The 12,778-nt window shown below is 49.8% G+C and overlaps 1 protein-coding gene across 11 annotated transcripts in view; it reads right to left on the bottom strand.

Annotated features, from left to right (window-relative positions):
• Nucleotides 1-6,067: 6,067 nt before the first annotated feature.
• The window catches only part of MED25 (mediator complex subunit 25), a 28,182-nt gene continuing 21,471 nt past the window's right edge, over nucleotides 6,068-12,778 (bottom strand). For 8 of the 11 annotated variants that reach the window (XM_057711974.1, XM_057711977.1, XM_057711975.1 and 5 more), the window contains one exon: nucleotides 9,060-10,865. In XM_057711974.1, coding sequence (XP_057567957.1) covers nucleotides 10,621-10,865 — 245 coding nt within the window. In that variant the 3' untranslated portion in view covers nucleotides 9,060-10,620. Of the gene's footprint in view, nucleotides 6,103-9,059; nucleotides 10,866-12,538; nucleotides 12,672-12,778 lie in introns of those variants that run through there. The other 3 variants (XM_057711971.1, XM_057711972.1, XM_057711973.1) reach the window with 2 other exon arrangements.

Raw genomic sequence — 12,778 nt, 5'->3', positions numbered from 1 at the left:
GCCAGGGCACAATTCCTGAGAGTGGAAGGAAAACAAGGGGGGGCAGGTATGGCTGGAGCAGAGTAAGGGTGGAGGAGAGCTGTGGAAGTGGGGGAGTGGCCAGGTGCCACACGCAGGATCCTGTAGCTTTGGGATGGAATTTGGATTTTACTCTCACTTTTCTGGGGAACCACCAAATGGTTTTTACCAAGGAAGGTACGTAGTTGCATTTACATTTTAAACAAACCATACACAGAATGCACAGTCACGCACACAATGTCTCTACAGAAGAAGCCGGGACCCAGAGTCACCTGTGAGGAGAGAAGGCAGCAGATGGAGTGGGGAAGGGGTCACAGGGGTGTAAGGAGATTCAGTTTATTCTTTTAGACTATTTGGAATTCTTACCATATGCAAATGTTGCCTACTGAAAAATAATATTTGAAATATTAACATCTCTTTTTAAGAATCCCTCTGGCTGCTGTGTTGAATATAAGATCGTAGGGGAAGGGACTTCCCTGGTGGTGCAGTGGTTAAGAATCCGCCTGCTGATGCAGGGGACACGGATTTGATCCCTGGTCTGGGAAGATCCCACATGCTGCGGAACAACTAAGCCCATGCACAACTACTGAACCTGTGCTCTAGAGCCCGCAAGCCACAAAAACTGGGCCCGCACCCACAACTACTGAAGCCCAGGCACCCCAGAGCCTGCACACACAACTACTGAGCCCACACGCTACAACTACTGAAGCCTGCATGCCTAGAACCCGTGACTTGTGACAAGAGAAGCCACTGCACTGAGAAGCCCGTGCACCGCAATGAAGAGTAGCCCCTGCTCACCACAACTGGAGAAAGCCCACATGCAGCAACGAAGACCCAACGCAGCCAAAATTTAAAATTAAAAATAAAAATAAGATCATATGGGACAGTGGAGCAGGAGGGCAGAGAGCAGACTATGGCACTAATTCAGGTGAGAGGCACAGGTGGGCTGGATAGCAGGAAGGCTGGCCACAGTGGAAGTGGTCACTTTCACAATTTATTTTGAAGCTGGAGCCCACAGGACTTGTGCAGGGAGTGAAAGAGAGTGGTGAAGAGATGCTAAGGTTTTTGCCTATACAGAGGTGTCCTTTCGTGAAAGGGAAATGACTCTGGGAGGAGCAGGGTGAGGGAATGGGGAGATGGAAATACTCACTTCTGTTTCTACATGATATGTAGACAGGGGAGTCTGGAGATATAACTTCGGGAGGCTTCAGTGTTTGAATTGATGAGAATGAATGAGATCATGAGGAGGTGTGAATGGACAGAGACTGGGACAGTCCATCCCTTGAGAGGTCAGATCTATGAGGGGCAACCAGCTAGTGAGACAGAGGAGAGGCCCGTGAAATTGGAGAAGCCGCAGGTTTGGTCAAATTTCTCAACCTTGCTTGCCCAACCCACTAAGCTGCTTGCCCAAGGGTTTCCCAGGGCTGACTGGAGCCCCAACCTGAGCCCCAATTCTGGCCTGGATTGTGGCCAAATAGGGAGTCAGTGCTCACTGGACCCAGACTGCAAGTTAGATATCAACAGTTACCTCCAGAGCCCTGACACTGTCAGGACACCCCACTGATGGCAGTAGAAAGGAGAAAGAATGGCAGGGACAGAAGCCTCCTTCTTCTTAATCTCCCTAAATCCTCAGTTCTCATCACTCTTATTGATCCAAGCCATTGTGATCTCTTGCCTGGAATAACAGCCTTCTAACTCTTGCCCCCTTGACTCTCATTCCATTAATCAAAACACTCCAATGGCTTCCCAATGCCCTTAGAAGTAAAAACAAACTCTTCCTCTAAGGCCCTGCATGGTGTGACCCCTGCTGCTGTCTCCAGACTGATATCTTCTGTGCCCTTTCTATTCTCCACCTAACTGATGCCTTCCCAGCCTTCAGATCCCATCAGGACACATGTGATGATATGAATTCCTAGGACTGTATCAATATAAGCATGGAAAAAGGCGTGCCAGGATACATTCCAGCATGAGAAAAATGGCAACACATCAGAAAGTGAAACGAAAACGCAGGCGGAAATTCTATTAGTAATACTACATACAGCACAGCTCTCTGAAACCATCTAGCTTACCCAGTTTGCCAGTTTGCAAGACACTGTTCATTTTACCTGTAAAACTTGCCCAGCCTAGCTAGCTACTATTATGACTAAGCAATTCTGCCCCCATCTGTTAAGCTGTACACTTTCTGAGGAGTAGCTCTCTGTTACCAAAACTGTTTACGCCAGTTATGCTTAAGTTAATAACTTAACCTCATCAAATGAATGAAATATTAATGCAAGAGAGCTGTTTGTATGCAAAGCAGGTTGCCTGCATTGGAAAGAATAAACATGAGTTGGTTAAAAAAAAATGCTGCCATTAGGTGCAAGCAAATTAGTTGCAAGCAAAGCAACTGTATATGATTAAATGGAAAAGCTCATAAAAACCTAGGAAGGTCCACCATTCAGGTTCTCAAATCACTTTTTATTTTTTAATTTTTTAGGCCCACGGACTTAGTTGCTCCGCGGCATGTGGGATCTTCCTGGAGCTGGGATAGAACCCGTGACCTCTGCGTTGTCAAGCGGATTCTTAACCACTGCGCCACCTAGGAAGCCCCTCAAATCACTTTTTAAAAAGAACTGGAAATGACAAATGACTTTGTGGTTTTTGGGTGCAGTTTATACAAGCATGGGATGTATGAGAACTGGGAGACTGATGCTTATAGAAAAGGTCTTGGTTCTACATAGAGGAAGAGATGAATGTCTCTCTAAAATGTTCTTGGTGAAAATAAAACATTTAAAGTGTTTAAGTGGTCATTAGTGCTATTTGCCGTATCTAACTCCCATTTGCCCAGCAATTGAAAGGACTGCACTTCCTGACCCCATTACACTTGAGTGGGACCATGTGATTAATTCTGGCTAATGAGATATGGACAAAAATGACATGTGAATTCAGTCTGGAGCATTTAATTACTGGTGAGTGACCAGAGCTCTCTTGGCAATGTTCAAGATCTCTCAGTACAGGCTCCAAGCTGACACTCCATGCAGCACGAGTGAGAACATCCGCCTTTGCTATTTCAAGCCGTTGCAATTTGGCGGTTGTCTGTTACTGCAGCACAACCTAGCCTATCCAGATATAGAAATGTCCTTTTCAAATAATCCTGTTTAACCAATCTAATTGCTTTTACTGAAAGGGCAAACTGGGAGTACACAGAGATGTGCATGTGACGTAGACAAGGACACGAAGACAACATGGACAAATAACGCTTTATACTACAGAGTGGGAGTAAGGTGATCTCTGCCTTGAAGTTGCTCTTTTGTTTGCTTTTGCAATTAGAAAACAATGTTCTTTAAAAAAGAAAAGAAAAAAAGATCTGCCTAATACACACTCTTCGAGCGCTATACATTCTGTCTTAAACTTTCTCATCGTGATTTGTAATTATGTCTCCCACATTAGACTGGGAGCTTCTTAAGGACGAAGACCGCATCTAGCGTACTCAGAGCTATATCCCAAGAACCCAGCACAAAGGGCTCTCGGTCTCAATGTACAACCCCTAGAACACCCTCCACACCTCTAGAGAGGTGGTGGGGAGTGTTTAGCATCCCATTTCCCCTTCCGGGGCACACCAGGAACCACCTGCCCCAGCATCCCCTGCAGCAGGTCGGTAAGACTGAGCTCTCACCCGTGGGAGCCTATGCATGAGCGTCATGACGTCACGAGCGTCACTTCCGGTTCCAGGAGGATACGAGCCAGTGTGTGCTCCCGGTGCCCTCGCTCTACTGCCCTTCCCAGAGCTGGAGACTGAGGATCGCAAAATGGAGGGTTTGGTTATTGGAAGGAAGCGGCAGCACCCCTGAGTCACTGTTAGAGAAGAGCCACCAGAGGGACCAGCCTGACCCAGACTGTTATGGCGGGGCAGCGCGGGAGGGGTTAAACCTTCGTTAAACCATTGAGATGTAGGGATCTGTTAACATAACCGTCTGATCTGCGCGCGCGCGCGCGCACACACACACACACACACACATACACACACACACACACACACACACACACACACACACACGGCTCTTTAACCCTATTTGTCTACTCACCACACGTGCTCTGTAGTCTGTAGCCTCCAGGCCTTCATTTACACTGTCCCCTCTACCTGGCGTGTCCTTCCCTCTAGTTGTACCTCTTAAGGATGACCCATAATAGCATGTCCTTTTCATTAAGCGTGAAACTCTAAGTTCTCATTTATTGCTCACAAGGGCCCTTCCAGGTGGGCTTACAAGAGCCTCAACTTACAGATAGATATGAGAGGAGGGGGTCTGCAAGGTGAGTTCCGTGGCTTCTTCCTGCCAACTCCAGGAGGGTAGGCGCCGCACCCCCACCTTTTCCCTGCCTCGGCCCTAACCCCTATCAGGCACCCAATCAATATTTCCCAAACAAATACAACTGCAAATTTATGACCTCCTGTTTGGTGTTGTATAGAGTTCCTTGACTACCTCCTAGAGTTTGGTGTAACCTCCTCCACCCTCCTCAAGCTTCCCAACCATAATCTGGCTGGTCCTCAGCCATGCGCACTAGCATGGGTCAGACTGGGTGTTGGAGCTGGGGGGAGTCTGTATCATTTCACTTAAAAACAGATCATTCTTGGAGGAATTTCCCTGGCAGTCCAGTGCTTAAGACTCCTCGCGTCCACTGCAGGGGGCGTGGATTCGAATCCTGGTCAGGGAACTAAGATCCCGCATGCCGTGTGGTGTGGCCAAAAAATTAAAAATAAATAAAAATATATCATTCTTGGAAAAGCAATAATAATAAATGTCTTAGCCACTGCTAAGCACTTCCTGTCTGAGCTCACTGAACCCTTACACACCAACCTTTACACTGTCACCAGGTGACAATCTTATTATCCCATTCTACAGATAGGGAAACTAAGGACTGTGAGGCAAGAGCCTGAGGTCACAGGCTGAGGAGAGGCAGAGAGAGGTTGCAAGCCCAGGTTCGTTCTTAACCTCAGCAGAAACCCTTGTCCCCTAGTTGGTGGAAAAAAAGAGAGGCATTAGAAGTGAACACCTCAACTTTCTGTCTCTCCTGCCCAAGGCCCACCCAGGGCCATCAACTAGGGGCTGGGACACTCCCATTATCATCACTGTGACACCTCTCACATCTGCCTCTCAGCCACCACCTGCCCCTCAACATGCACTGTTCCAAACACTCCCAGATTGGAAAAACCCAGACCTCACCCACCTCCAAGACCACAGGCCTTTCTCCTCGCCTTCGGAGCCAAGGTGCCTTGAGATGGCTGTGAAGAGGCTACCCAGTATGATCTGCACTGGTAAACTGGTGAGAAATGAGTTGGTGCAATCATGGACATGCCAGATATTTTTCAGAGGGGGCAATCTGGCAGTTTGGTCGCAGTTTAAAATGGACACCCCACTAAAAAAATTTAAAAAATAAATATAAAATAAAATGGGCAACCCAAAAGATCAGAAACATTCTACATGGCCAACAACAGGGGACTGAGAAATGGTGGCATTCCACGGGGGAATACTATGCAGCCACAAGAAGGGACAGAGAGGGACTTTCCTGGTCCTTTTTTCTGTGCTTCCAGTGCAGAGGGCACTGGCTCAATCCCTGGTTGGGGAACAAAGATCCTACATGCCGTGGGGCGCAGCCAAAAAATAAATTAAAAAAAAAAAACAAAAAACGGGACAGGGGGCTTTTTGCCCTGGTATAACCTGCAAGATACACTGTCAGAAGAAAAAAGTAATCTACAGAATGAAGCCGATTAAGTTCTAGAGACCTTTTGAAGAACAAAGTGCCTATAATTACTGATAATCTACTGTGCACTTAAATTTAAGAGGATAAATCTCAAGATAAGTATTCTTACAACACACACACACACACACACACACACACAACCCAAAGGACACAGGACACTTCTGGAGGTGACGGATGCCTACTACCTTGATTGCAGTGAGGCTTTCACAAGTGTTTGCATATATCCAAACTCAATCATACCTCAATAATGCTGTTTATAAAAACATAAAGCAGGCTGCCACTGGATAGAAGAGCCAGAAAAACGAATATATTTCTCTGTTTGCTTCTACCTGCTGGTCCAGATCTCTGAAAGAACACAAAAAATTGGTAACTGATTTCCAGAAGGGGCTGGGAGAGACCATCCATTGGGTTGATTTTGGAGCCTCTAAAAGTGTGAACCATAGAAGGTTTTATTATGCAAAAAATAAGTTCAATATTTAAAAAGCCAAATAAATAAAAATAAAACTGGCATAGTCCTCAATTTTGAAATTTTCCAGCTGGCAATGTTATCACACAGGACTATCTGCACAGGTGGGGCGGGGAGGAAATGTATGTATATGCTGATTCTCTGCAGCATTTTTGGTAATAGTGGAAAACTACACAGCTATCCAAAGACAGCCCCCATGACCCCCACCTCCTGGTATTATAATCCCTGTAGCATCCTCTCAGCCTCAGCGTGGGCTGGACCTAGCAATAGTTGTAATGAGCAGAATATGGCAAAAGTGATAGGCGATCACTTCCACCACTGAGTTACATAAAGACTGTGGGTTCCATCTTGGGTCCCTATGAAGAGGCCCACATAACAAGAAATGAAGGGAGACCTCCAGCCAAGAGCAAGCAAGGAACTGAGGCTCTGTGTCCAGGCACCTGCGAGGAACCAGATCCAGTCAACGGGTGTGTGAGTGAGCTTGGAAGTGGGCCCTCCCCCGCTTGGAAGTGGAGCCATCAGGTGAGACCGCAGCCTCGGCCCACTAGATGGCAACCTCGAGAGACCTTGGGCCAGAGGCACGAACTAAGCTGGGCCTGGATTCCTGATCCAGAGCAAATGCGAGACAATAAACGCTTATTGTTTCAAGCCACTGAGTGATGGGGTTTGTTACACGTCACAGGTAGTTTATGCAGACTGGATGGTTTCTGGGACTGGAATGTGTTCACTTAATGGATGAGGAAAAGCATTTATTAACAGGACCTAGAGCCTCATGTAATGAATGATATGGACAAATGGTCATGACTCAAGTGAAAACAAACAAAAAAAAGCAAGATAAACAACATATAGAAACTGATCTCTTACATAAAACATTTAAGAAGCTATAAATGTGTCTACAACCACATGCATGTAAACCCAAACACCAAACTGAAGTATCTGCCCCTGGGGAGGATGGTGGTTTGCTCAGTGTTTGGGGTGAGAGGGGACAATAAGGTGTGAAAGGGTACTTCGCTTTTTATCCTACACACTTCAGTGGTTTTTCATCTTTATGAAACTGGAATCCTGTGTAATCGCAATACATTTTTAAGATTATTTTAAAAACCCAAGATGGTAGGAAAATATATATTTGTGAGTTCTGTGTACCTTGAGACACATATACCTCTTTTAGAAAGTGTCGTTTTTCTCATAAATTTTCTTTACAGAGGTGGTAGGTGGGCATGCTCTCACTCAAGACAGGCTTTCAACCATTAATGTGTCGGTGTTCTAACTTCTTTTTTCCCCCAATTATGTTCTGCCACTTTTGCCAGATCTACTCCTGTGGAAGAATTCTCATCAATTCCCAGCCTTACTTCCAGCTCTAAATGCATGGTCCAAAAGCAAATTGGTCAAAACTGAAATGTTTCCAACCACTCACTTACCCACTTACAACCTTCATGGATGCCCTGGTGGTTCTGACAAGCTACCACGCACTTTTAGAAGCAGTTTTGCCCTCGAGGAGTATGTTCTGACCAGGGACAACAAGCATGGCTAACAGCAGCTCTCCTGCGGGGAGGGCTGTGCTGAGAGCTCGCCAGGTTCTCAATCCTACGAGGAAGTCACTACTTGCCGTGCGGCTCTGAGACTGAGGCTCAGAGAGGCGTGGGGACCTGCCAAAAGCCACACAGCTCATTGGCACAAGAGCTCGAGTCTAAACCCGGATGTTCTAAGATTTGCACCATTTCTTCTCCACTTCAGCGGCTTTAACTGTACTTCGTGCTCAGAGATAAACCTTCCAAAAAGATTTGCTCTCTGGGCGTTGGCTGGTTCTCACAGGCACGTTGAACGCTACTGCCATCCTCTACACCTGGGCTGTGAATGTGGAGGTGAGTTCTCCACGTCTAGACCTCCTCTCTCCAGACACGCCCATAACAGAGGGCTTTCTTCTGCCTCATCTTGTAGATGATATGTACATGTGATGAGACCGCGACCGTCCCTTTGGTTCCTCTAATTGGGTGCTGAGGTCAAGCGGGCCTCACTGGCCTGCAACGGCCAAACCAGTGACTGGAAACATTTCTTTGTTTGATCAATTTGTCCCGGACGGACTCCAGCCTCTTTCCCCGCAGGGCTATGTCTGCCCTGGTGGGAACGGCACAGGCTGCTCCCCACTAGTCTTCTTCCCTTTGAGCAGCTCTTGACACAGTCGCTAACTCTCTCTTCAAAAACACTCGGCTTCCTGAACACACCTGCCTGCTCCTCCTGTCTCCCGGCCCCCCGCCCAACCCTCACACCTGGGTCCTTCTCTGGCCTCTGGCCTTGTCCTCGCGTCTTCTTCTTCCAGAGGTCGCAAAATGGCAGCCCGGCGGCCTCATGAGACCCACCAGCGGATTTTGTTTGGTCCTCACAGTGTTTTTTGGTTTTAATTTGAATGCCATTAGGCAGGGCAAGCACTCCCCAAGTTCGCCACAGTCCCCATCAATCCCTGTCGTCTTACACCCGTCCGCGTCACACATTTCCATCACCTGCCTGGTCCCTGGAGCCATCTGAGTTTTCGAAGACCCCTGCTACGCACGCTGCCTGGGAAACCTCACCCGCTTTTCCCTCCTTCGAAGGCCACTGGGGCCTCCTGCTCCATCTCTCGTCTGCGTCAGAATCACCGAGGAAGCTTGTTCCGAATGCCGACACCCAGCCTCCCTCCCTCCCCTGGGTGGATTCGCTTCAGCAGTTCTAGACGGTTCTAGATGGTTCTAGGGCAGGGATCGTAAACTCAAATGCCTGCAGGAGCCAGGTGGGCCACATAAATGAGTGAACTTGCCAGGTATAAGAAAAGTCGACGGCCAGAAATATAATCAAATGGAATCTTTACTGAACTCTGGTGAATGCATGGAACATAATACAAACATGTATGATACTGGAGTTTATATTTCAAATCCAAAATTGAAAAAATACAAATTGAAAAATAGAAATATTTAATTACTAAAACTGCTTTTCTCTTTCATAATTCTTCTGCTCCCTGGACTTGCAGCCGGGAGGCGGACCTCATCCCTGCCGCCCCCAGATGTCAACCTCAGGCCTTGGATGTCACGGTGGGATGGGTGGTTGAGAATTCAACCTTGACTCCCGAAGCTGGGAGCGGTAGTGAACTTGATTCAGTTTTGCAATGGAAAACCGCTGTTCACGAGCGTAGGCGCTTCCAAACACCGAGATTTGGGACAACTGCTGGAGAGCGGTGTAGGGCTGTCATCCTCCGATGGAACCCACATCAGAACCAGCAGCCTATTGCCCTGTAGTTCAATAACTACTATTTGCAGTCTGCATTCACACGATCAACATTAACCAACAAAGGCAAACTGGACAGTGTTAGTTCGTTTTCATCAAGTCTGGGTGCAGGGAGCCTTTGGGGGAATTTGGTCTTTAACCCCACAAACTGGGTGAATGTGGTCTGGGCCATGTCTTTCGTTTCTGGAAACCAACTGCAGCCAAAAAAAGGGAGTCAGGATATTCCCTGCCAACGGCTCCCTCACTTCTGCCAGGACTGGGTGAACACGATCATACATTCAAGTAGCTGTTTGTGAACGTCCTTGCGGAGAAGAGTGAGTGTTCAGAAGGGTTGGAGCCTCGACCAAAAGTCTCTGACCGACCTTCTCAGGGGAACCAAGACGTGGCTTCTGCCTCTACTGAAATGAACCAAGTTGATGGATTGCAACAGTTCAGACTGCTTCCACACGTCCTGTGATGACCAGGTCCCAGAGCTTCTATAAAACACATCAGGTCAAGATCATCACCAGCCTGCCCGTGGTTATGGTACAGGAGCCTGTCACGGACCGGCATGTTGTGTGTTCCACGGACTTTCTTCGCAAGGTCAATGCCTGGTGATTGATGCAATGACTTGACATTGAGTCCAACGTTGCCACCTCGGATCCCGGCGTCCCCCTTGCGTCCCCAGTGATCACTTGATCACCACCATGGTCTGTAGCTGTGCTTAGGCGTTCTGACCAGTCTCCGTGAAACTGTGCATTTCTCTCAACACACAGAAAACAAGTCACTTCCCAGTGCTGGCCCGCCTTGGCACCGTGTCACAGATTTCTTCGGTCATGTCAAGATTCTCCACACCACAAATAAATAAAGCTAACTGGGTGGTAATAGTTCATGAGCAGCGATAGAAAAGGCCACGACTCGTTCAAGCAACTGGACTTGTCAGTCTTCAGATTTCTCCTCACCTCCCCGTGCGACGCGGATGCCTGCTAGACTTCAAGGATGGACCTAACAGACGTGCGTTTCTGTTCGGGGGGGACGGCATTTCGGCTCCCTTATAAACTCGCCATCAGTAGGTTGGAATGCCCGGGTGACTCTTTTCACGTGATTCCGGGACCGTGCGTGGCAGCTGTGTCGCTGCCCCTGTCCGCTTCCCAAAACCAGCCCTACTGACACTTGAGGCCCTTTTTCAGTTCATTCAGTATCGCGTCTCGCGTCTGCTCTGTGTACTGGTCGAAGCTCTTACTGTGCTTGGATTCATAGTGACGCCTCAGGTTGTATTCTTTCAACACAGACACGATTTTTTTGCATATTAAGCACGTAGGCATGCTCTTCACCTCCACAAAGAAATAGGCTCGCTCCCATTTCTCTCGAAACACGTGGCCCTCTCGTTCTCTCTTTCGTTTTGCCACTTTTGGTAGAGACATGGGTACAAGAAAGATTTCACTGTCTCCGAATGCTACCCCAGGAACAACCACAGTGCAAGCCCCGTGCCAAAGGCAACAGCCTCCTGCCTTGTGGTGGGGGAGTCAAGAGGGAGTGGTGGGGACTGTGGCGAACCAGAGAGCACACGCCCCATGGAAAGGGGCAGCTCCAGCCCGTTGTTTGCTAGGCAGAAGGGCGGGCCCAGGGGTGCCAGATCTTCTGACTTGTCAAGAGAAGCCAAGACTGCACATTGTGTGTGTGTGTGTGTGTGTGTGTGTGTGTGTGTGAGAGACAGAGAGAATCATCCTGATTTTCACAACTAACTCGTTACGAAGAAAATGCCACGTATGCTAACACAGGGAAGGCCAAACAAAACTCATCTGTAGAGTGGCCCACAGGCCACCAGATTGCAACCTCTCTCCTGGGACAGGGCCCGGGAATCTGATGTTAACCGGCGTCTCAAACAATGCGGATGCTGGTGGTCCAGCCGTGGACCACGCTCTGAGCAACACTGCTCTAGGGTCCGACAACAGACAACTAACGCTGTGCCCCAGGCCAGAGCGCCCCTGTGCTCCAGCCCTGTGTCCGTATCCAGCCGTCCCCTGGACGTCTCTCTCAGGACGACCTAAGGCCCCTTGCCTCGTGACATCCCAAACCTTTACAACCTCCTGACATCCCTGACAGGTTTCCCATCACTGGGACGGCTCCACTGTCCACCCTGTCCAAAACCCTGGAAGGTCGGTCTCTGCCTGGGACCTGGCGCCTGCCCTCTCCACAGGAGACCTCATCCATTCTGGTGTCTTCCACCACCAAACAGACACTGTCGCTAAAGACACATCCTGAGCTCCCAATGTGGCCTCAGGCATTCGGATGTCCCTGGACCATCAGCACTCACTCCTGGCTCCTTCGCCCAGTCCCCTGCCTCAGAGAGGCCCACCGTCTACCACACACCCAGGCCAGGTCCTGGGGACTGCCCTTGACCCCATTCCTACACCCCCAGCTTCCTTCACACAGCACACTAGTCTCTAGCCTCGCCCCTCCTGCCCCCCGACTCTGCCCCGGCCCCTTCTCTGGCCTCTCCCCTCCCCAGGAGCACTGCCCCACACTCCTATTTGCCTTCTCGCCTCCTGTCTTGCCCCATCGCACCCCACAGCCCAGACGGGGCTGACACCCAGCTGACCCAGGCCTGGCCCCTGCGGCTCTTCTCCTGCGCCCCCTGCACGAGCCCCCACCCCACCTGGCGCCCGCCCGCCTGTCTAGGCTCTCCCTCCCTCATGCTCCGGCTCCTCTACCCATCCCAAGCGTCCCCCTGCCCCCACATGCTCATTTCTGTTCTCTCCACACCTAGACCGCCCCCACCTTCCTCCCCCGCCTCCCTGACTCCTGCTTCTCACAGATCCTGCCGAGCCCCGCGGGCTCAGAGGCCTTCTCCGGGCCCACCTGGTACCCTCTCTGCTCCGCGAGAGCACGTGGTCCTGGGAGCTCTGCCTGCTGCCTCCACATCTCCCTGGAGCCAGACTGCCTGACTCACCACTGAGGCCCCAGCCTCACCAGCCCAGGGCCTCAGGGACATCTGTTGAAGCGAGAACAAGGACAGAGGTGTCTCCCCTCGTCTCCTCCTGCCCAATCCTGGGGGATGTCAGTGACGGGAGCCGGGGCGTGTGTTAAAAGGAACTTTATTGGGTGTCGGGGGTTCAGATGAGGTCCATGAGGATGTCGTCCTCCATGACGCTGGGCTGCAGGCCCGGCTGGGGGACCGGGCCCCGGGGACCCCCGCTGAGCAGCATCTGACCTGGGGGGCAGTGGGGAAGGGACTGCATCTCCCAGTAGTCCCTGGGGCCCTGGAGGGCCCTGGGCCTGCTTCCTCCCTCCTCCTCTGGGAGCCCAAGGCACTGAGTG

The sequence above is a fragment of the Hippopotamus amphibius genome, chromosome 16 (assembly GCF_030028045.1).
Source record: "Hippopotamus amphibius kiboko isolate mHipAmp2 chromosome 16, mHipAmp2.hap2, whole genome shotgun sequence".
NCBI lineage: Eukaryota > Metazoa > Chordata > Mammalia > Artiodactyla > Hippopotamidae > Hippopotamus > Hippopotamus amphibius.
Note: the sequence above shows the minus strand (reverse complement) of the source record. Positions and strands in the feature narration are given on the sequence as shown.